This window comes from Dasypus novemcinctus, chromosome 3 (assembly GCF_030445035.2).
Source record: "Dasypus novemcinctus isolate mDasNov1 chromosome 3, mDasNov1.1.hap2, whole genome shotgun sequence".
NCBI lineage: Eukaryota > Metazoa > Chordata > Mammalia > Cingulata > Dasypodidae > Dasypus > Dasypus novemcinctus.
The window spans coordinates 137,927,687-137,953,378 of NC_080675.1; the positions used below are offsets into that span (position 1 = coordinate 137,927,687).

The 25,692-nt window shown below is 37.1% G+C and overlaps 1 protein-coding gene across 7 annotated transcripts in view; it reads right to left on the minus strand.

The window, feature by feature from the left end:
- The window catches only part of HERC1 (HECT and RLD domain containing E3 ubiquitin protein ligase family member 1), a 249,261-nt gene that overhangs the window by 91,455 nt on the left and 132,114 nt on the right, over positions 1-25,692 (minus strand). For all 7 annotated transcript variants that reach the window (XM_058294320.2, XM_058294317.2, XM_058294319.2 and 4 more), the window contains exons 22-28: positions 24,479-24,650; positions 16,721-17,033; positions 16,147-16,267; positions 10,462-10,513; positions 2,785-3,053; positions 780-995; positions 59-179 (exon numbers count right to left, since the gene is read on the minus strand). In XM_058294320.2, coding sequence (XP_058150303.1) covers positions 59-179; positions 780-995; positions 2,785-3,053; positions 10,462-10,513; positions 16,147-16,267; positions 16,721-17,033; positions 24,479-24,650 — 1,264 coding nt within the window. The remainder of the gene's footprint in view (positions 1-58; positions 180-779; positions 996-2,784; positions 3,054-10,461; positions 10,514-16,146; positions 16,268-16,720; positions 17,034-24,478; positions 24,651-25,692) is intronic.

Here is a 25,692-nt window from a genome sequence, read left to right on the forward strand (position 1 = left end):
TCGTAGCCTCAGACCAAAATATAAATTGCATCTTGTATTTGAAGGAGCAGTTACTCACCAACATGATGTTTGTTGGCTTGCAGGGCTCTCTCCAGGGTAGCAGATAACTGCTGATAAATCTTATGAACAGCCACCTGGATTTCAATCTGAATATTTCTCTTGGCTGCCCTGATCCCATCCTGGATTATACATACAGATCTTCTATTAGTAACAGTAATATCTCCTTGCCAAAAGAAGTAACAGCATTTTATCCCTAGTCTCTGCTAGGGCCCTATCTTGGTTTTCTTCAGTGTATTTCAGTATATGAAAGTTCTATAAGTTTATTTTTAAATGCTTGATAATCCTTGATTCTTTATAAGCTTTCTCCTTCCCCATAAAGCAATTTATCCTCTTTAAATATGGAAGGCATACTTTTTTTCTTTTTTAATTATCAAAGGAATCAGAGAAACTAGGCAGCATGATTCAATTTAAAAGGTAAATTCTTGAAGTTCTTCCTCACAAACATCAATCCCTATCCCAACTTAGATCTATCTATATCCAATTTGGCTAAGAGTTAATAAAACTGAGTCAGCAAAGTATCTAAAAATACAACAGTATCACTGCTCCACTAATCCCAATTTAGGAAATTAAGCCAATGAATTATTTTACAAAGTAACTTTAAAGTCTTTATCTCAATCTTAAACAGATAAAAAAGCTTGGCTATATTAAACTGGTTTTATAAAATTCCATTAAAATCTGAATTTACTGCAAGGTGTCACCCTCACATGAGAGGTCCCTACCTGATAGTGATGCAATCGGCCGCTCTCTCCTTTGGCTCCTGCATGTCCAACAGTGCCTAAACCAAAACACCCTGCTAGAAACTGTAACCTCACAGATGTGAGCAGCGTAGATGACTGGAAGCCTGAATTCAACCTGTTTCCTGCCAGTAAAATGCTACCTTTTTCTTCCATCCCAGTCAACAGTACAAGGATCTGGTGAAGTGCCTCTAAACGAAGCTTGAGAAAAAGTAAAATAAACATATTTCAGAGTTCTTCACTGAAGTCAGGCACAAAGGAACGGTGTATGTCACAGACAATATTTTATTTATCACAGAAGGAATTCTGACATTTTCTAAGGAATCTAACCTGTTAAGATATTTATTTCAGTATTTTAACTGTTTTTTATCAAAATCTCTCTAAAAACTCCATAAGCATAATACTTCTGTATGAAGGAGGCTACCTAGAACAACAGGAAAAGTACATTTGGATGTAGAAGACCTGATCTCCAGGCCAGACTCTAACTTATGTGTGGCCTTGGAAAAGTTATTTAACTTCCTTAGTCTCAGAGTCTTCATGTGTAAATGAAGTTAATACCACCTTATCTAAACTACTCACAGAGTTAATGTGAAACTCATATGAAAGTTTCAAAACTGTAAAGTAGTACTGCTATGGTTTCCTTTATTTACAATAAAGTTTCAGAGAAGGAATACTTAAACTCAAGAATTACAGAAAATAACTCTGAAAAGTTTCTCTGCAGTTCTCTTGAATTTCTGACTTCATCTTTCCTACAACACTACCTACCATTGCAGTCAATCAGCTTATCCCTCTTTTTTTTTTAACTTTTAATTTTGAAATAATTTAAGGTTCTAAGTTGTAAAGATGACACAGAGTTCTCATATATCTTTCCTAATGTTAATAACTTACATAACAATGTTACATTTAAAACTAAGAAATTAACAATGGTACAGCACTACTAAGTAAATTAGACTTTATTTAGATTTTACCAATTTTCCCACAATGCCCCTTTTCGGTTCTAGGATCCAATCCAGGATTTCTGAATGCACAGCGTTGCCATGTCTCCTTTAGTCTGTGACAGTTTCTCAGTCTCTCCTTGTTTTCCATGACCTTGATACTTGTGAAGAGCTGTTCATGTATTTTGTAGAATGTCCTCAATTTAGATTTGCCTGTTGTCTTTTCAAGTTTGGACTAGAATTAGGGATTTTGGGGAACACCACAGAGGAGAAGTACCCTTCTCAACATATTATATCAAGAGTATATTCTATCAATAAGACTTATCACTGGTGAGGTTAATCTTGGATCACATGATTAAGATGATGTTTCTACAGTGTAAAGTTAATATTTTTCCTTTTCCTACCTGTTTGTCAGAAGCAAGTCATTAAGTCCAGCCTACTCTTACGGGGAAGGGAATTAAGCTCCATCTCCTGGAGTGAAGCATAACAGGGAATCTGTGGACTTGTTAAAACCACAATAATTAATGAATATTTGGGGGAGATATTTGGAGGCTATGCAAATATTATTTCTCCTTAAAGTTTTGCCAATTAATTTTACCATTTAACAGTGAGTCTTGCCTGCAGCAATTATTACTGTAGTGTTGTAATCTAGCCTTTATGTTTAGTTTTGTTTTTCAAGTCCTTTTTAAAATGAGACAAATGGGTCAAAAATGGAGACTCTGAGAAGTAGATCCCTATGGTCCATCAGTCAGTCTCATTCTAGTTTCAAGGAGACAAGGAAAGACTTATGATTAGAGTATGTTGTTCTTAGAGATGGTAATAAAAAAGTGTACATTCGACCAGGTCAAAAAAAATACTATGCTGGTTTTTTTTTGTTTGTTTGGTTTTGTCTTTATTTATTTACTATGCTGTTCTAGTTAACAAAATGACATCAAAAAAACTCAGGTGGAAAAAGGGGGCAGGCAAGGAGAGTTTTTCCTAGAATTGGATATTCAGTGGATTAATCGGTTTAAGTTTCCATAGACCCTCACAAGATAAAAATATGAAAGACTTACTTCTGCCCTTAACTGCTGCTGTTCCATTGCAATAATGGAGGCTTGTGGGCTTGTAGACATACTTTCCTCTGGTTCTTTAAAGCCTGGGGCATTCCCCACATCTCCACTCACAAAGCTTACAACATTTTCAATTAAAGTGTGAACTCCCAAAGACTTGGTAAGATCAAAATCAGATTCAAAGGAGTAAGAGGAGTTGCACAACCAGTCTCTGCTATGTTTCAGGCGAGCCCAAGAGTCACTCAGGGATTCCAGCTGACTATGGATAGGACCTATATCAAAGAGAACAAATCTGCATCAATGGCAACCAAGTAAAGCGTACATTCTGAAACTAGATGAGGACTGAGTGCTGCTAGCAACTGGTGAAAAAATGGATACTTGTGTGAATACATGCATGCATTAAGTGAATCTGAGCAAAATGCTTTGGTTAAAAAAAAAAACAAACTAGAGCAATGTAAAAATCAAAGGGAAATGCCCTGTTTGATATACCAGTGTCTATAAGCGCCTTAGCAACACACTGCCATGAAAAAAATGAAGGCAGAAGCTGCTCACAAAATGCTTAGCTGAAAATGCTCTGCAATATTAAACCAGACCATCATTTATGAGCAAAAAGGAACTAGGGGAGCAAATGCAGCTCAATGGTTGAGTGCCTGCTTCACATGTACGAGGTCCTGAGTGGTTCATTCCCTGGCACCTTTGGAAAAAAAAAAAGGAACTAGGCACTTAGGACACTTAGGACACTGCTGGTAAGACCTACTCATAACAGAAGGGTTTCATCTGACTTAATATTATCATTGCAAATGGTAAGTTAAGGCTGCACAGAGCGTCTACATATCTGCAATGAAACATTACCAAAAAATGAATATAGAAGGGCAAGTAAATGTACACAAAAGTGACATACACCTCACCCTTTGAGTTTCATTAATATAATAACCACTCTCACTATGTCATATGTATTTATTGCAGGTTGTGAAACTCCTATATGGAGGAAAGTTTCACAGACAAGAATATATAATATTTAGAATAAATTAATATCTATACCTATAAAATTACCAGGTGGTGTTACAATAGTTGCTAAATATAATACCAGCAGTTTTGCCAATGGGCATTTTCTAGGCTAAAATCTTTACATTAAACATTAAAAGTGTTAACATGTTTGAACACAAGAACAAATGTCCATGTCATTTGCCAATGTTAGTTTTAATAAACATGCCCAATTTTCGCACAACTTTGTCTTTTTTAATTTAATTGATCTCAGGTACACAAATTAATCATAAGGTCCATGATATACTCTCATCATTAGTCCACGCATGGTCCACTTTTTGTATTTACATATTTGTTTATAATACTTGTAAACATAAGAACTAGAAGCTTGTATCTGTCTGCTTTTTCTAAAATATGGTATCATTTTTATGTAATCTTTTGGACATTATTCTTTTATTCATTTTGACACTGCTAACATTCATCCATATTATTGTGTATAGCCGTGGTTCATTTGTTTTGACTGCTGTATAATATCCCATTGCGTAAATAGGCCAAATTTCTTTCTTGGGGAAGCATCTAAACATACCCAATAAAATATGCATAACAAAAAATGCATTTGCATTTGTTACATAACCAGATGGAAAAGATTAGGGAAGATAACTACTTAAGCACTAGTTAATGCCCATAGAGAAATACTGAATACTGGACGTATAATTTCATTTTTCAATTATTACACTGGTGTCAGTGAAATCCCACGATTTCAAAGTCAGGGAGAGAAATTAATAATACATCTAATATAAGGTAACTATGAAATAATTTATGCACATTCTAAAGAATATATGGTTTATTTGCCTCCCATGTTTTAGAAAAAGAATGCTTGAGATTAAAAAAATCCTGAATTTTCAGTTTTACTGAACATGAAAAATAGCACAAAAACTTCTCCAATTTTCATAGCTGAATATTTTTTCATGTAAAATAGAAACAAAAGAATAAAAATCCAAAAATAATGTCAAGGATATATATTACATTAAATTAAAAATAAATTTTAAAGACTAAAGCATCTACTAATGTAAATACATATTATACTATTTTTCTATATCCTGAAGCACCCCAAATTCAGAGTCTAGATTTACCCTTAAACTTACAAATAATAATAGGTTCTGGTTCTTTGCATTAAGCTTGTTTTATCAATAGTAAAATTTCAGATAAAAAGTTCCTCTGTTTTCTAATACTTACAAGTAGTTACTTTTCAAAATGAAAAAAAAAAAAAAAAAAGCAACTAAGCATATTTTTTAGGACCACAGAAGTGAAAGGCACCTTAAAGATCAGTACAATTTCCTCAGTTGAGGAAATGAAGGCTCAAAGAAACTGACATGCCAAATTAATAACAATAATTACTTAATTTGATGGGGGTGCTCTTATACATTCCTACTATTAATCAACTCTCAAATCACTGATCCATGGAAATCTCTATTGACTGCCTACATGAAAGTTCAATCATCAAGAATCTACAAATAGTGAAGTGCCTACAAATAGTGAACTGCCAAAATTATCCTATGGAATGGTCAGTCAAGCCCAAAACTAAATCGTCTCTGCAATTTAAAGCAGCAATCAGCAAACTTTTTCTGCTAAAGGCTAGATAGTAAATATTCTAGACTTTGTTGGCCATATGGTATCTGTCACAACTATTAAACTCTGCTATTGAAGTGTGAAAACGGCCATAGACAATACATACGCAAATGAACATGGCTGTGTGGCAATAAAATTTTATTCACAAAAATAAGTGGCAGGCTGGATTTAGCCCTCTGGCCATTGTTTGTCTACCTTCAATTTAGAGGATGAAAATTGTTAGGTACATAACTCCAGTAAAACTTCATATGAATAAAATATAAGAATAGGGAAAACACTATCTGAAAGAATTAGAATAAATAATTTTTACCAAAAAATCTAGTCTGACATAAAAAATACTCCAAGACACAAAAACTTACAGTATGGAAATGGAAAATGAATGCTCTCAATTTTTAAAAAAATTCTAACAATTAGATAACTTTGGTTTGTTCTGTATTGTTTTATCTGTTTATAGAAAAACTGAATATAGAAAAGCATATCAAAAGCTTCTACAGAGTAACTGAGACTAAGCTCAATTCTAAATAGTTAATTCACAGGCAACTACTGTATGAAGAAAGTACAAAATAAAGTCAACAACAAAGTTTAGAGATTGTTTACTTGTCCTGAGAACTTTGGTTCTTAAATGGAATTTTCAAAATGAACACAGCAGAGCTGCAATACATACTTTATAAATCATAAAATATGTAGGCAAGCTAAAAGGGGAAAAAAATTAAACATGCCATCATGTACTTGCTTGAAGCTCTTCTTTTTTCTGGGGCTCAACTGGCCAAAAAGGAGTATATACACTACCACACAAAAATCAGAAGACAAAAGAAGAAATTTCATACGAGGCATTTACATTTGTTCTTCTTTCTTTATGCAATCCAATTTGAAATGTATAGATGACAGCATTTCACCACACATGCTATATCACAAAATACACATGTTGATAAATGTTTCCAGCATTAGTTTAGCAATAAAACCTTAACACTACATTTAAAGACCTGGGGTGGTAAAATCAAACCATATAATGTTTTAACCAATAAGATTTCTGATGCTGCTTCTTCAATTGTTGCTTTGATAGCCCCACCATTTTTCACTGTATCGGTTCCAGCTTAAACATGCAAACTGAAATCCAGTATCTGCGAAAAGGTATGGTGGTTCTGTGAAGGAAGAGCTAGCTCAGTTCTGCTCAACTACAGTAAATCTTTTAAGTGTTGACCAAAGTACCAAAATACCAAAATATTTTGACAGATTTTGTCACAAATTTTTGCAAGCTATCATGAGAATTAAATGAGTTAATTAATATTTGTGAACTACTTAGAATAATTGTTGGCATACAGCAAGCAATTTGTGCTTAATAAATGCAAATTTTATTTTACCTCTGGGATGACTTATTTTTAATGATGTATTTTTGCCTTCAGAAGTTAGCTTTAACACCTCTGTAAAGCTGAGCAAGGTGGCTGACCTAAATGTATTTGTTTAACATTGCTCTGCCCTTTCCTACCATCTTCACTTTCTTGGATCAAGAGCTTGACTACTGTGAAACACTAACAGGAGTGAGGGAAGAAAATGAAGTAATCAGGGTTCAACAGCACGAATCCTGGTATCCTCAATACCAAACAAATATTTAAGATTATAGGCAACAGATCCTCTCATGGAGGAGTATTTGGAGACATAATAAGAGCAGTTAAAAAGGTATATACAATCAATTAATTGTCATTTATATACCCATTTAATTTCAGTAACCAGGATATAATAAAACATTATTACCAGGTTTTTAGAAACTCAGAAGGACCTCTGAGTTTACCAGGCTTTTTGTAACCCAGGCCCACTGAGACTTATAAATGCAGTTGGTTTTGGAAAAGCTATGTAAGGGCAAAAAACTTACATATCTTCTTCAAAACATTAGAAGGAGGTAAACAAGCACATAGAATTCTCACTTATCTGGACTTTTGCTTGTACTTCATGGCTTAAGTCAAAATCAGAACACTTGATGGCTTGAACGGCCAAATAATACTTAAACTTGGCAGGTTCATCTACCCAACTGAAGATAAGATGGCTTATGACTTACGGTCCATAATGACAATAAATAAGAGGAAAAAACCCACTGTGGTTAAAAGGAAGTCAATAAATACACAAGGTTTTAAAAAATAATCTGCCAAATATATTTTCAATGATAGTTTCTTTTAAAGAAGGAAATCATTATAATAAAATAGAGAAAAACTATTAAGTATACATTTTCATTGTTTAATCCACAAACTCTAGGATGCATGGGATTTTAAAAGTATTCATTTTTGCTACCCTTCCTAAAATAACAACTCTTCTACTTTCTAGTCACCCAACCCAGGAAGAACAGCATCAGTAAGGGAACAGATGTGGCTCAAGTGGTTGAGTGTCTACTTCCCACAGAAGGCTCAGGTTCAGTTTCCCAGTGCCTCCTAAAAACGAATAAATAAAGAACAAGCAAACAAACAAAAAAACCAACTCAGGGGAGTCAATGTGGCTCAGTGGTTGAACACCGGCTTCCCACATGCAAGGTTCCGGGCCCATTCTCTGGCCCGAGTACCATTAAAAAAAAACCCAAAAAACAAAAAACAAAACAAAACACCATGAGAAAAAAAATTCTCTTGAGAACATTAAAAAAGAATGATTTCTGTTTTAAGTTCTTACCTTAGAGCTTTTTGAAGAAAATGGTTTATTCATAAACAAAATCTGGGTTAATGGCTCAATTCATTTTTATCCCTTTTAGATCTAATACAATAGGCAATCCATGTCTACTTAAAGGATAGTTGTTATTCTTTTTATGTATATTTAATCAGGACAGTAATTTTAATACTGTTATATTCATTCAGCTGAAGTTCATACTCTAATTCTAATTCTACTAAGCCTAGGTTATTCTTTTTTTTAAAGATTATTCTTTTTTTTAAAGATTTATTTTATTTTATTTAATTCCTCCCCCCTCCCCCAGTTGTCTCTTCTCTGTGTCTATTTGCTGCGTCTTGTTTCTTTGTCTGCTTCTGTTGTCATCAGCGGCACAGGAAGTGTGGGTGGCGCCATTCCTGGGCAGGCTGCACTTTCTTTCGCACTGGGCAGCTCTCCTTACGGGTGCACTTTTTGCGCGTGGGGCTCCCCTATGCGGGGGGCACCCCTGCGTGGCTCGGCACTCCTTGCACGCATCAGCACTGCACATGGGCCAGCTCCACATGGGTCAAGGAGGCCCTGGGTTTGAACCGCGGACCTCCCATGTGGTAGACGGATGCCCTAACCACTGGGCCAAGTCCGTTTCCCTAAAGATTATTGTTAATTCAAATTAAAGATACCATTTTCCATTCTATTCCTAAGATATTATCTGCCATATGCTAACATGGTTAATATAGGTTGAATCTCAAACTTGTATTTCCACAAGCATGATAAAGAGATTTGAGATAAGAGTAATTTAAGCCAATGGACTAAAACTTATAATTAGTATATTGGAAGCCCTTAAATTACAGGTTGGAATCCTTAAGCTACTCAATAAATTTAGAGCGCTTTAATATGACATGATAACTATATTTACCTGAGCTAAACAAAATTCGGAGTGTAAATTTGTCCCCCAAATTAATTAAATTCCTCAGGTCAAGGAGTTAAGAAAAAGGATACTCTAGTTAATTATGACACACGAATTGCCAATTTTCAAAGAATTAAAATGTAAAATACATATATTGCACATGATACTTAACATCACTTAATTTCCTGGATATCAGAAATGCCTTGTAATTTTTTTTAGCAACCCATCAGCTTTGTTATGGTACACTCTCAAAAGGTTTTTCAATAAAAGCACCAGCTCTGGTCCTCATTGTTCCTAATATTTCAGAAAAAACATTTTTTGTGCTGTAAGTAAAGGAAAAAATGTTGTAAATTTTATTATATAGGAGAAAAACAAAAAATGAAAAAATCATATGTATTCCTTCCTCTCATTCCTCATTTTCCCTTATTTCTCATGCTGTTTTTCCTCCTGGGGTAGGAGGTAGGGGCAAGAAAACTTACTTTATGCTAAGGAAACTATCAAGACAAGGGTTTCACTCTGAAGTAAAAAAGACTTACTATCATGGAATTTTCCTCCCACAGGCTTTTAGAAAACTGCCATTAATGGCTTTTTTTTTTTCTTTGAGGTACCAGGGCCAGGGACTGAACCCAGGACCTTGAATGTGGGAAGCTGGTACAAACCACTAAGCCACTTCGGCAACCCTGAGTTGGTTTCTTTGTTTGTTTGCCTGTTGTTTGTTTTTTTGTTTTTAGGAGGCACCTGGAATCAAGTCCAGGACCTACCATGTGGGAAGCAGGTGCTCAACTGCTTGAGTCACATCCTAGTGGCAATTTTTAACAATTCACATTTTCACAACCACAAAATAAAATGGGTTAGTAAAAGTGCCAGTTAATGGAGAATAATAAATACTTAAAGAGCTTTTGCTTATCTTTGGATTTACATTATGTAAAACTGTTCATTCCCTTTATTTGCACCAATAACCAAGAGTTATTAATAACTATATTATTCGCTAAGATAGAGTTTGTAACAAAAGACCTTAACCCTTGATGGCACTGTAAAAACTGTTCAGAAACATATCCCGAAAATGATCAACAGTTCATCTCTCATATGCTTTATCTTAATAACCGAAAAGGAAAAAAAAAACAACAGCACTTCGAGATTGACAGTGTGCATATCTGTTCACGGGGAGTGAGTAGGTTAAAGAGTTTTCCCTATAACACCACTTAAACTACATCAACTATACCAATACACTTAAACTTATGGCAAATGATATACATAACCCCTCATATAGAATACACTATTTCTGGAATGCCACAGGACTTTTAAAAAGTCAAAGGAATATGACAAATGAGAAAGAGATTATGATTAACTCAGATGTTCCCAAATTTTAAAAGGGTATATATATATTTTAAATGTTCTTCTTTTAAACTCTTCTGCTAAAATATTTCTAAATTAACTTTTTTTTGCAATAACACATTTCAACAGCAATAGGCTTTATATACATTAGATATAAAAGCAGCTACTTAATTTAACCAGATATTTAATATGTTAATACTTACCTCTCTTCCTATGAGATGATGCCAAATCCAAATCAACATTTCGTCTTCCACTCTATTAAGAGTAAAAAAACAAATAACTATGTACTTAGTTGTGAAAAGCATTTTAAGATTAAGTTTTGATAATTGGATTCAAATAAAAATTATTTATATGATTACAGCAATGTCCTATTCATCTAGCAGTTAGGCTAACAACAAAGTCTAAAAACCCACTGAAAACAGCTTTAAGAAAGCCCAAGCACCTAACTCCAAGATACTAAATCAAAAACAAAGTCAAGATCCATATTATTTAATACTGTAAAGTAAAGGAAGTTTTTCTTTGTTGCCATAGTTTTTTCTTCTGTGGAATCTTTGTCTTTTGTCTTCTAGACACAGCATGACCTTATTAGTACCTTCTAGATGCTTAAAGCCCCTGCAGCAAAGTCCATTTTCCAAAAGCATTTTTCCTTCCTCTATCTTCACTTTTCATTATTTTCAAAACTCCCACTAGCCTTAGTTAGGGGTTAGGGGTTAGTGGAAGAGAATCTGATGATTCTCTAACAGAAAATATTTAACAAAAAAAATATATAACATACTCCTAAGCCTTCTGATAGCATTTTAAAACATTTTTAAATGTTTTAAAGGCCTTGAGTTAAAATAGAAAAGTCTCGAATCAGTGAAATTGTAGGCAGCTTAATATAACACAGAAGACTTTCAGGCAGTATGGAATATATTTCTGTATCTGTGGTGGGGAAGAGGTGGATACTTCCTGGACACACCATAGGCAACTGGCTAATATGCCCATACATAAAGCCAATTATGTACAATCCATACATGACTTAAGTTTATGCATAGACTTGATAATATGATGTCTTAGAAATCTCGGTTGTACTCTATCACACAACCAGAAAAAGTAGTGGCAAAAAAGAAGAGGTGCTGAAGTGACAAAATAGATCCATTAGGGAAATATCTGTTTAGTAAATCTAACTGCATACATATAGACACAAATACACTGAAGATAAACATATTTCGTTTTACAAATACACACACACACATATACACATATACATCAATAGAAATAAATATATTCTCAGGCCATTTGATGCTGGATAGAAGAGCCTTGGTCATCATAACAGCTCTTAAAGGCATCACTGCATCATGAAAGAAGCATTCCATCACATAGTACCTTTGCTCATGGAAGAAATTTATCTCAGAACTAGAAATATCTCAGACCTACTCCTTAGAACCAGAAATATCTGAACAATTTGAACAATTGGTTTGTTTTTATATTTTAGACACTGTGAATCATGTAGTTCATTATGCTTTTCCTGTTGATTTGGCTTTTAAGAAACTTAGCACCAAATACATGGCTCACCTCTAGTAATTAATTATACAGGACACCATAGGATATGCACTGATGTATACAAATTTTAGTCAATGCTTTATTCTCTTCTTTCAGCTTCTTTCTGCTGTAATTTATTCAAATAATTTATCCTTTTAAAAAGTATTTATTTTTGTAAGCTAAATCAAACCCTTTGTGAAATTAGGGGGTAAGGGAATTGTATAACAGAGTGTAATAAGAAATGGTGAAAAAGTAGAGAAATGTCAAGCAAACATTTAAACTTAGGTTTGGTATTCTCTATTTACTAAGAAAAGTAGATAAAATATCCCATAATACTCTTTATGAAAGAAGGCTAAAGCAAAGATTTAACATTGAAGTAGTTAACTTTAGTCATTGTTAAAAAGCATTTATTTCATTCTTTAACAATTTAGAGTCAGTGAAGCACTACTTGATATCAAGTATATGAACAGTAATCTTGGGAAACAGATGTGGCTCAACTGATAGAGCATCCACCTACTACATAGAAGTTCCAGGGTTCGATACCCAGGGTCTCCTGGCCCATGTGGTGAGCTGGCCCCCACACAGTGCTCCCACATGCAAGGAGTGCCATGCCACGCAGGGATGTCCCCCACATAGGGTGCCCCATGCACAAGGAGTGCGCCCCACAAGGAGAGTCACCCCACGTGAAAAGCACAACCTGCCCAGGAGTGGCACTGCACACACAGAGAACTGACACAGCAAGATGACACGACAAAAAGAAACACAGATTCCCAGTGCCGCCTAACAAGAATGCAAGCGGACACAGAAGAATACACGGCAAATGGACACAGAGAACAGACAACGGGGGTTGGCAGGGGTGGGTAGGAGAGAAAAATAAGTAAAACAAATCTTTAAAAAAAAAAACAAAACAGTAATCTTTTTTTAAATTTTAAAAAATTTTTACTTATTTCTACGCCCCCTGCCAGTTGTCTGCTCTCTGTGTCCATTGCTGTGTGTTCTTCTGTGACTGTTTCTATTCTTATCAACAGCACCGGGAACCTATGTTTCTTTTTGTTGCGTCATCTTGTTGTGTCAGCTCTCCATGTGTGCGGCGCCATCCTTGGGCAGGCTGCACTTTTTTCATGCTGGGCGGCTCTCCTTCCTGGGCGCACTCCTTTCGTGTGGGACTCCCCTATGCGGGGGACACCCCTGCGTGGCACGGCACTCCTTGCGCGCATCAGCACTGTGCATGGGCCAGCTCCACACGGGTCAAGGAGGCCCGGGGTTTGAACCTTGGACCTCCCATGTGGTAGGTGGATGCCTGATCCATTGGGCCAAGTCTGCTTCCCACAACCAGTAATCTAATCTCATATACTATAGAAGGGTAATATATTATAGCTGAAAAAACCCAAACTGCCCCTAGGGCTTACTAAACTTAGTCTACCCAGGCACTCTGAAGCTCAAGGTGCAGCCCAGATCTCCTTTCATCTCTAATTGAACCTGCTCTCTATTTCTTGTCTTTTCCACCTTACTATATTATCCCTCTAAATGTTCTATAAGGAAAGATGACCAAGAGTCGAGCTTTTTAAAAAATGTGTTATTTTTTAAAATTCTGTAAAAACTAAATGAACAATCTTGGCAATTACTAGACTTATCTCTCCTCCATTGATCTATTTTCTCCATTTATAATTTTCAAAATGTTTTAAATCTTACTAAACTTGCTCTTCATGACAAACCAGTTGAGGCAAGTATAATAGGTAGTGTTATTCCTATTTAAAAAATAAAGAAACTGGGGCTTTCCCCAGGTCAAAATCCATAGTGAGTCTAAAGCTTATTCTGCATCTAAGTCAGATTTCATTGCCTGTTTCCAAAAAAGTATGCCGCTTTAACTATTCCCAAACTCATCTTTTTCAGTTCAAATAAATTGTAATTTTCAATTATAATATGCAAAACACTATATGTGATATCAGGGGCATTTAAAGCAAAAACAAAGACTACACCTTCTAGGAGGCCTACAGAGCAGATACACTAATAAATATTAAGTCCAGTGTGAGATAAGCTGTTAGTGGTTTATGAGAGGCGCTAACAAACTGCCATGGGTATACACAGGGATAGACACCATGAATAAGGTAATATGAAAAAGATTTCTGGAAAAGGTGACACTTTTAATCAGTCCTTGAAGGAGAGACAGGACTTCAGAAAGGAAACCTGGGAAAACATTTAAGGCAAACAGTTCTTGAGCAGAAATTCAGGAGGTGTATTTAGGGTCTGGCAGATGGACTACTATGGCAAAAATGCAAATTCCGATCAGGGAAAACTAGCTCCAAAGAAGGCAGGCAAAATTCTCCAGAAGCTTTGCTTTCTAGGTAGGCAATGCAGGGTCACTAAGTATTTTGAGCAGGGAAGTAACATGACCAGCAAGTATTACACTGTTGCTGGTGTTGTGTGTGTATGTATTTAAGAGCTCTCATGTTGGAAACAGTGTCTAAGGAGTGAGACTGGAAAAAGTAGGGAGTTCTCTCTGAAAACTACCAGTCCAGGGAAAGGAAATGAAGGCCCAAACTAAAGTGTGAAAGGGAGGAAATGGGAACCAAAATATTACCAAAAATAGATCAGTCTTTCAGTCATAAAATATTTACTGACTGCCTACTATGTGCCAGGTACTATTACAGGTGCTTATGATAAAGCAGTGACTAAAATAGCAAAAATTCCAGCCCTTAAAGAGCTTATATTCTAGTGTAGGCTAACAGAAACTTTGGGTCTCATTGAAAAAGCAACATCAGAATGAAGATTTCAAGAAAGTGAGGGAATTAGCCATGCTGACAAGAGTATTCCAGGTAGAAGAAAACAACCCAAAGGCCCAACGGGAACTAGCCTGGTAGTTCATGGAACAGCCAAAAGGCCAGTGTGGCAGAAGGAAAGTCATCAAGGAAAGTAGTAAAGGAGATCAGAGAGGTAGTAGGGTCCAATCATGTGTGGATCTGTAGGACCTATACATCCCTATAAGGACTTAGGCTTCTACTCTGAGGAGAAGTGTAGTCATTGGAGGATTTTGAGCAGAGACGCAACATGATTTATGTTTTAAAATTATCACAGGTTTAAGAGACTAAATAATGAGACTGACTAGATTGGAAAAATAAATAAACAGAAAGAAATCTCAGTAGACTACAAGAGTGTGAGAGTGGACTGGGAGCATAGAGATAATAACATAGATGAAGGATAAAAGGAAGAAAAACAAACAAAAACATCATAATACAATGAAACTTGCCCAAAGACTGTTCAGGTTCCCTTAAATAAGGAATCTTTTATGTCTGGGAGTTTCTTTTAAACAATAGCCTTTTGTTTTTGTAACACATTATATTTTCAAAAATATTTTCATATCCATTATTTTAATTCACACAAGAGGAATTTCAGACCTAAAAATGGAGCTTATAAATTATTCAACCCTAAAAGCCAGAATTACTGTTTGAGCAGTCATGTGACATGACCAAGGTTTCACAGTCTTCAGCAGCAGAATCAGGGTGAGAAAGAAGCCTAGTCTGACACATAAACACAAAAGATAATACTATTCTCATATAATGGCACACCCAGAGATGTCAAACAGCATATATAGAATCATGTATACGGCAGGGGAACACCTTAATGAAAATCGAGCTATCAACTCCAAGTCCAAAGTTCACTGAACAGAAGCAAACCTTTAGACAGTTTTCACTTTATAATTTATCTTCCCTGTCACACTACAGCATATCTTCTCACTTCTTATGTGAATTAGCACCTCACTTGTTTGATTTTTTACTCTAAATGACTACAGTACAGGTTCTGAGGCTTTTTTCGTAGGTAAATGAAAGCTACTGAAAGATTTTAAGTATAGGAGTTATAAAACAGACTTGCATTTTAGATATAATATTCTAGTGAAATATGGAAGATAGGTTCAAGACAAGATGTGAAGCAACTTAGTTTGGAGGCTTCTGTACTAGTTCAGGCAAAAGAGAAAAAAAGTTTGCAGTTGATTAATGTCAGAAAAAAGATGGAGTGGAGAGGATATATCAGAAAACATTCATAGCTAAATTTTTAAGACTTGATGATTAACTGGATTATGGAGGTAAGGGAAATGCAGGCATCATGGAGAGAAAGAAGAGAGAAGCAGCTTTGGGAAAAAGATGGGTTCATCTTTGGATAGGTTAAGACTGCAGTAAACCGACATTCAGAGTTATTAACATGTAGGTGGTAAATATATATGAAATATAATTATCTCGTTTCCTTTAAAGTTCTTTCAAGAAAAGCTTTTATATGCCTAAACAAATGTATATTACTTACTCTAACCAAACTCTTATATCTCTATATTTTGAAAACCAAAATCCTTCTTTACTGCATCTAGGTATACCTACCAGTGCGTAACCCTCTTCATCTGATTCAGGCTGAGACAAATCAGATTCACTCCTCGACTTGATCAGTCTATAATTTGGACTTGCGTGGACTAGCCGGCTCTCTGCAGTAAGGCTTTCACTCCTGTCTCACATGCACAAAGAAAAGTTTTTCGATTTGGGACTGTTAGTGAACATAAAATTTAATGGAACTAGCAGGATAAAGATAATAGACACACAATGAGGAGTAATTACATCTGTGATGAGAAATTATGACTCCTGTTTAAGCACAAAGCCCTTCTCAAATACATCGAAATAATTTGCACACCACTAAATTACAGAGATGCAAATAACTTCATGTTTCTCAAATGTTGTTGTTTAAATGTTTGAAAAATTGTCCTTCTCATTTAATCAGAAATGTATATTCCAGGCTGGATCAGAATTCCTGTTACATTACTTTAAATTCAACCTAGTCATTTTGCACTTTCTCTTTCATGCCTGTGTTTATTTCTGAGGAACAACATAACTTTGAAAATAAATGTTAGCGCATAAAATAAAAGAGAGGAAGGCAATCTTTTAAATTTCTAATTATTCCCACCTGGTCATAAGTCCACTTCCTTCAGAAGTACTTGCTGAAGGTTGCTGCAACTGTCCTTCTTCTCTTCGCTTCTGAAGCTCATCAATCACAGGACTTACTCCTAATATTAATAAGGCACACCGATGGATCACGGAGTTGCAGGCAGCAGTGTACACATCCTGACCCTCTGGAAGGTCTGTGCTGACTCTTCGCTCTTGCTGAGACTGAGGAGGTGGATCATCAGCTCGAGCCCCAGGCCCTGCCCCACTATTCATTCTATCTCGATCTCGGCTACGAGCTACTTCACGGGCTGAGAGGAAACACTGAAAGATTTCTGTAACATGCAACACAAAAGCAAGGTCTTAACATGGGGAGAGAAAAGCAAAGAAAAAAACAAAAAAGTAAAGTTTGAACTAAAAACTTACTGAAAGAGGGAAAAATTATTTTTTAGACAGTAAATACAGCATACTAACTTAGGTAAAATTATATTAAAATGCACATACAACCTTAAATTTTTCAAAAGAATTAAAATAGAAAACACTCTTATGCCTTTATTTTGCTGAGTCTATTTCTAACTTTAATGAGCAAAATCAGTGGTTTTCAAAGTGTGGACCTACACCAGCCATATCAGCAGTGTCTGGAAACTTGTTAGAAATGCAAATTTTCTGGCCCACCCAAACCTACTAAGTCAGAAATTCTATAAGTAGGGCCCAGCAATCTGTGTTTTAATAAACCTCCAGATGATTTTGCAGCCTGCTAAAGTTTGAGAAACACTACAGTAGATATAACTTTGGTATGAAAATGTCAGATTTCAAGAGACAAAATTTAAAGTGTTACTTAGTTATATTGAAAAGCCTATTCTCCCCTTCCAAAATCCACATAATTCCTTTTAACACCGAAGTGCCTACACTTTGCTGAATCTTCAACACATTACATGAGCACAACCACCAAAGGTCTTTGCTTAAACAGAATCGGTTATAATATATGACCAAGACTGCCTCCAGAGCCAGATGACATCACCAGAAAGGTCTACCTGGTGCCAGCCCTTCCTCGATTCACAAGTGCAAAAAGTGAGTGTAGTTAACATGGTTTTGATGTTGTGATACTTGACAAATGGAAAAAATTTTTCTGCTGAAATTTGGAGTGAAGATGGTGTGCTTGATGAGGAACCCAGGCAGAAATGTAAAATACTAGATTCATCTGCTAATATGGAAGTATAAACTTTAAAAATGGTCTGTGTACTTTATAAAAGTATAACAAGGGTACTTTCATTATGCTATTGAAAGTCCTTTATTTTTCTAAAAATCAAAGCAGGGGAGAACCAGCAAGATGGCAGCAGAGTAAGGAGTTCCTAGAGCCATCCCTGCTATAGAGCAGTTAGCAAACACCCAGAGTTCTCTGGAGCTAGCTGAAGCATCTATCTGGGGGCTCCAGGAGACCAGAAGAGCATCCTGCAACATCCTTGAAGGAGTGGAAGGAGGAGACTCCCATCTGCAGAGAAGACCCGTAAGTAGAGTGCTCCACACCCCGGAGGCCCCGTGCCCATCCTCCACTGGAGGCACAAGCTGCCTTGGGAGCTATTTCATGGCTGGAATTTAAAGCTCCACTTCCCCAAAACGGGGGAGGAAGAGACAGTTGGGCTTCAATTTCAGCTACTGATGAGTAAATTCAGCAGGCTCCAGCATAATCCTGAGAACAGCTAAAGCTTGAGCCTGTCCAAGTTCAAAAGAGGCTGGAAGCCACCATCTTAACTCTGCACCTGGCATGGGGGAAGCCGGGAAGACTGAAAATCACAGTGCTGGTGAGGACTGCTTTCTTTCCATCCGGATCATATTGCAGCTCTAGCCTAGGCCCTGGTGCCACCTCTAGCAGGGAGGAAGATACGGGGACTTGCACCAGCCTCTCCAGGAAATTACGGGCCAAGCCGCGGAGGCTGGTGATAATCATACTCTGGCAGCACGAGCCACCCTAGGAGCTATTCTGTGGCTGGAATTGGAAGCGCCATTTCCCAGAAACAAGGGAGGAGGAGACAGCTGGCTGCTGATTTTGGCTACTGATTGGAAGACTTTGCTGGCTAAGATATAACCCTGTAAACAGCTGGGCTGTGAACCAGCCCAAGTCAGAAAGAGACCAGTAGCTGCCATTTTGTCTCTGCCCCGAGCCTGAGGGGAATCCAGGCTGACTCAAACCCTCAGTATCAGAAGGAACCAGTTTCTTTCAAGCAGATCTGCCTGCAGCCCTAGCGTAGGCTTCAGCCCCACCTCTGGCAGGGAGGAGGCTGAAGAGCCCTGCACCAGCCTATACAGGTAACTGAAGGTAACTTTGGCTGGCATAGACTAAAAATCAGAAGTCTACCAGGGCAACTACAGTCATTTTGGACCCGCACTACATAGACTGCTGCCTATACCTGCAGCTCCATCCCCGACCCAGGCAGGGGAGAAAGGGTTGTGAAGCTTTATCAGTCTCTCTAGGCAACTACAGTCTAGGCTATTCCACATAGCTGTGACTCTGTCCCTAACCCTGGCAAAGGAGAAAGTTGGAAGAAGCTTCACTGGTCCCTGGCGCAATGAGGGCAGCCTGAGTCTCCACAGCTTACAGCACCAACTACATCCTTGGGCTCCTACTGCACAACCAGCAAGGGAGCAAGGATAGGAAGCCCTAAACTAGAGAAAAACTGCACCCAGAAAAAATACTCTAGTAAGCCAGATGCAAAGACACCAACAAAAAATTATAATCCACACCAAGAAACAGGAAGCTATGGCCCAGTTAAAGGAACAAGATAAGCCTCCAGATGACATAAAGGAGTTGAGACAGCTAATTACAGATGTTCAAACAAATCTCCTTAATAAATTCAATGAGAATGGCTAAAGAGATTAAGGATGTTAAAAAGACATTGGATGAGCACAAAGAAGAATTTGAAAACATACATAGAAAAATAGCAGATCTTATGGGAATGAAATGTGCAATAAATGAAATTTAAAAAAAAAATTGGAATCATATAATAGCAGATTTGAGGAGGCAGAAGAAAGGATTGATGAGCTTGAAGAAATGGCTTCAGAAAGTGAACATACAAAAGAACAGAGGAAGAAAAGAATGGAAAATTTGAACAAGGTCTCAGGGAACTAAACGAGAGCGAAAGGCGTGCAAATATACAAGTCATGGGTGTCCCAGAAGGAGAAGAGAAGGGAAAAGGGACAGAAGGAATATTTGAAGAAATAATGTAGAAATTTCCCAACCAAATTGAAGGACATAGGTATCTCTGTCTAGAAGCACAACAGATTCCCATCCAAAAAAATCTGAATATACCAACTCCAAGACACATAATCCTCAGAATGTCAAATGCCAAAGACAAAGAGAATTCTGAGAGCAGCAAGAGAAAAGCAAAGCATACATATAAGGGATATCCTATAAGATTAAGTGTGAATTTCTCTCCAGAAACCATGGAGGCAAGAAGACGGTGGGCTGACATATGTAAGATACTACAAGATAAAAACTTCCAGCCAAGATTCTTATATCCAGCAAGACTGTCTTGCAAAAACGAGGGCAAAATTAAAATATTTACAGATAAACAGAAACAGAGAGAATTTCTAAGCAAGAGACCAGATTTTCAGGAAATACTAAAGGGTATGTTAAAGCCTGAAAAAAAAAGACAGGAGAGAGACGCCTGGAAGAGTGTCTGGAAATAAAAATTATGTCAATAAAAGTAACTACAAGTGTCAAGAGTGGTGAAAATAAAAATATGACAGATAAAACTCAAATAGTCAGAAATAAACTTAACCAATGATGTAAAGCACTTGTATTCAGAAAATTGCAACCCAATGTTTAAAAAAAATCAAAAAAGGCCTAAATAACTGGAAGAAGATTCTATGCTCATGGATCGGAAGACTAAATATCATTAAGATGCCAATTCTATTCAAATTGATAAGACAGATTCAGTGCAATCCCGATAAAAATTCCACCAGCATTAAAGAAAAAACTTAAAACACAATCATCAAATTTATTTAGAAGGGTAAGGAGTCCCGAATAGCCCGAAACATCATAAAAAGGAAAAATGAACCCTCATCTCCAGACTTTAAATCATAATACCTACCTATAGTGGTAAAAACAGTATGGTACTGGCCTAAACATAGACAAAACAGACCAATGGAACCAAATTTATGGTTCAGAAACAGACCCTCACAGGTATGGTCAAATGATTTTTTACTAGTCTGTCCAACTCACACAGCTCGGGCAGAACAATCCATTCAACAAATGGTGCTGAAAGAACTGGATATCCACAGGTGAAAGAAGGAAAGAGGACCCCTATCTCACAACTTATCCAGAAATTAACTCAAAATGGATAAAAAAACTAAAAATAAAAACAAGAACCATAAAACTTCTAGAAGAAATTATTGGAAACTATCTTCAAGACCTGGTGGTAGGTGGTGGATTCTTAAAGGAGATAAGAGGAAGACTGAGTGGACTACTGATGTTTAATGTGTAAGTTTTAATTAGCTCTACCATAAAAGTGTGGAAATGTATAAAGTAGATGGTAACATACAGTGAGTAACAGCTAGTTTATAAATGGGGATGTGACTGAAAATGGTAGCTTAGTTATGTAAATGCCAATTGAAAGAATGCTAGAGAATAATCTAGGACCTGGATAGCACAGTAAACCAAGAGGTGGATAAGAATTGTGGTTGATGGTACAGATGCAAGACTGTCCTCTGAGCTAGAGCAAATGTATATCACTACAGCAGAGTGTTGGAAATGTGGAGAAGCATGGGAAAAATACAGCTGCAGTGACCTATGGACTGTGGTTAGTAGTAATAATATAATATTCTTGCATCTATGTGAAAGATGTACTGTGTTGATACTGAGGCAGTATGGAAAAGGTGAGCCAAATGTATACTGTGGTCATGGTAACAATCAGATGATATTATTTTATTTGTAGCAAATGACACACAACATTGTGGTGTGTTGATGGAGGGGTGTTGTTTGGGAATTCTGCACATGTGCATGATTGTTTTATAAGTTTACAAATTCTGTCATAAAAAATATATTTTAAAAATAATAATAGGGTGGGTTGCGGGAAAAACACACCAAATCTAAGATAAGGCCTATGATTAGCATTAAGATTTTGACAATATTCTTTCATAATTTGTAACAAAAGTCTCATGACAATGCAAAGTGTTGATGTTTGATGTTATGCATGTCTCATGACAATGCAAAGTGTTGATGTTTGAAGTTATGCATGTCTCATGACAATGCAAAGTGTTGATGTTTGATGTTATGCATGTCTCATGACAATGCAAAGTGTTGATGTTTGATGTTATGCATGTCTCATGACAATGCAAAGTGTTGATGTTTGAAGTTATGCATGTTTGCTTTGTAAGTTCACAACTTTTACTAAACACTTAATTTTTATGTATGTTCATATATAAATGATATAAAGATAATAATAATAGGATTGGTTGGGGGGGAAAAATCAAAGCAGGGAAATGGATGTGGCTCAACTAATTGCGTTCCCATTTACCATATAGGAGGCTGACAGTTTGATGCGCAGGGCCTCCTGGTGAGGGTAAGTTGGCCCGTGCGGCGAGCTGCCCCATACGGGAATGCTACCCAGCACAGGAAAGCCGCCCCGCACAGGAGTGCCAGCCAGCACAGCAAGATGACACAACAAGAGACACAGAGGACAGAAAATAAGAAAATGTAGCAGAACAGGGAGTTGAGGTGGCACAAGAGAGTAATCGCCTCTCTCCTGCTCTGGAAGGTCCCAGGATCAGTTACCAGAGCCACCTAATGAGAATACAAGCAAACACTGAAGAACACACAGCAAAAGGACAGAGAGCAGACAACAGGGGAAATGGTGGGGGTGGGGAGGGAATAAATAAAATAAATCTTAAAAAAAAAAAAAAAATCAAAGCAGCATACTCTCTCAGAGTCCAGAGGTAGAAATCAATTGAAGTGCATGACTACTGGAGTGTGGAACAGAGCTGGGATCTACGGCTTCTAATTTCAGGTGCCACTCATACTAACTCTGACCTAGGCACATAATTTTGCTGTCATATGCCTGTTTTCCTGTCTTTAGAATAGGATAACACTACAACTCTTCACAGAAAGCTTTTGTAATGATTAAATGAATCAATCTATATGAAGCACTTGACCCATGTCCCAGCATATAAGAGGTACTTAAAACCAATAGCTACTTTTTTTTTTCATGATGTTTCCTTTTATTGTAATTGAGGATTATATTTTGCTACTGTGGTTTCCCCTTTAGCCTTTGCTTCCAGGAATGTCTAAACTGAGTTTTAATTTCAACTGCAGAAGTTTCCCCAGCCTAAGTTTTAAAAATATAATTAATCTCCATCCCCATCTCCAATCTTCTTCTTCTTCAATTGGACTTAACTTTTTCCTTTTAATTCTTTTCTTTACATTTTGTTCTGAGCCACCTAAAAATCATTTTTAGAAGTATGCAGGGGAGTGGACTTGGCTCAATAGTTAGAGCATCCGCCTACCACATGGGAGGTCCATGGTTCAAACCCAGGGCCTCCTTGATCCTTGTGGAGCTGGCCCACGCACAGTGCTGATGTGCGCAAGGAGTGCCGTGCCATGCAGGGGTGTCCCCTGCGTAGGGGAGCCCCATGCGCAAGGAATGCACCCCTTAAGGAGAGCCGCCCAGCACAAAAAAAGTGCAACCTGACCAGGATTGGCGCTGCACACATGGAGAGCTGACACAACAAGATCATGCAACAAAAAGAGAGACACAAATTCCTGGTGCGGCTAACAAGAATAGAAGCGGACACAGAATAAGACACAGCGAATGAACATCAAGAACAGACAACTGGGGCAGGGGGGAAGGGGAGAGAAATTTTTAAAAAAATAAAGCATGCAGACCACAAATAAATGAATAAGATGGTAAATGTCAAATGGACTGATACAGGCAATTCCAACATCAAAGGCATAGCTGATGATAATGTTTTAGGCTACAAGTTGAATAGACACTTTAACTTGGATAGGCAAATCACTCAAAAGATACTAGGAAATGTTTTTGCAAAGCTTTGACACTTCTCTTTAAACATCTAAATAATTACCTTTAAAAACTATCTGTAGCCTTGGGATATAAAAGTATGAAAAAGTTTTATTCACCCAGCCAGCATTTTTCTCATGCATACTCTTGCTCCCTATTGAAAATAGTAGTATAGTGAGTAGGTTAAATTTATACTTTTGAAAGTTCGACATATGGAGAATAATTGGGTTCTCCTAATATTAGGCAAAAAGGAACTATCTTCCTCATTACAAAGACGTCTGCCAGGCAGATGGATATTCTGGTTCTCCCAGAGGGCATACTTTGAATAACCTATATCTAGCAGCTCACAGGTATCATTCTATTCATGAGACTCAGTGGCACAGGTACTGACATGCTTGCTCTTCAGACCTGCACATGCAATCCAATAGCTTCGGAGTGGACTTAGCACAGTTGCTAAAGCTCCATGAAATATTCAGGCTTTGACAAGACAACCAAATTACGAATATTAAACTGAAAATGGTAAGAAACAAATTCACATTCATTCAAACCATGATTAAACTGATTCTCAGGTTCATTTAAAATCCTTGAGTACTTTATATATTCAAGAAAAAAAATCTATCAGCTAACTAATGTAAATTCAGATCAGCAGAATATCAGATCTTTTTAGAAAAACTGTGGAGAAACATTTGCCTTTCTCTCCAAGGTTGGTTCCCCTACTAAAAAGAATGCCATGACACATATCTGCATGGTGAGAAGGGAGTACTCACTGCCAGCTGTCATCACTTCATGCTCCCGCTCCTCCTCCTCATCCTCTGGCTCTGGATGCCCCTCTTCCCGGTCTCTCTCAGCCTGTTCTTCCATTTCAGCTTCTTCATCAATAGTCCGAGTAAATGAATGCTCCTGAGGATCAACATCTGCAGAGTCTTGGTTTTCTGAAGTCTTAAAGAAATACACTGAATATACTTTTCAAAAACTTCAAAAAACTTCATTAAAAACCTTAAGGTTTTTACCATGGAAAATATTGCTCATATCACTAATACATGAATTCTACTAAAAAATCCAAAAGATGTAATTGGCTGAATCTGAAAGAATATAAAGAATGTATACATAAACACTATATGTACACATACAAACATATGGTCTTTTTTTTTTTTTTTTAAGATTTATTTATTTATTTATTTCTCTCTCCTCGCCCCCCACCCCGGTTGTCTGTTCTGTGTCTGTTTGCTGCGTTTTCTTCTTTGCCTGCTTCTGTTGTCAGTGGCACGGGAATCTGTGTTTCTTTTGTTGCGTCATCTTGTTGTGTCAGCTCTCCGTGTGTGTGGCGCCATTCCTGGGCAGGCTGAACTTTCTTTTGCGCTGGGTGGCTTTCCTTATGGGGTGCACTTCTTGCGCGTGGGGCTCCCCTATGCAGGGGACACCTCTGCATGGCACAGCACTCCTTGCATGCATCAGCACTGAGCATGGGCCAGCTCCACACGGGTCAAGGAGGCCTGGGGTTTGAACCACGGACCTCCCATGTGGTAGATGGATGCCCTAACCACTGGGCCAAATCCGCCGCCCGTATGGTCTTTTGATTAAAATGTCATGCTATAAATACGTACTTATACTGCTGTTCAGCTATAAACCCCTACAAATCTGCAACTTAAAATGAGTTATCCTGAACATGAGATCAAGCATAAAAGGTAAAGAACATAATTTTGATTCCATTCAGTCTCCTCAAGTTGTATATGTTATTACTCTGTATAAATGTTTAATAATTCTAAATTAGAGTAAGTCTAAATTTTTTTGTATAGGTTTTTTCCCCTTTAATTTAGCTGCCCCTGAAGAAACCAAACATTAGAAATCTGGTAAGGCTAATGTTAATTTTATTTCCCATGGTGGTTATGCTACTTAGCACTCAGCAAAAAGACAGAGTTCTTACAACAGGTATTAAGAGAGTCACAAATACCCTAAAAGCGTATAATGTCCCCCACAAATT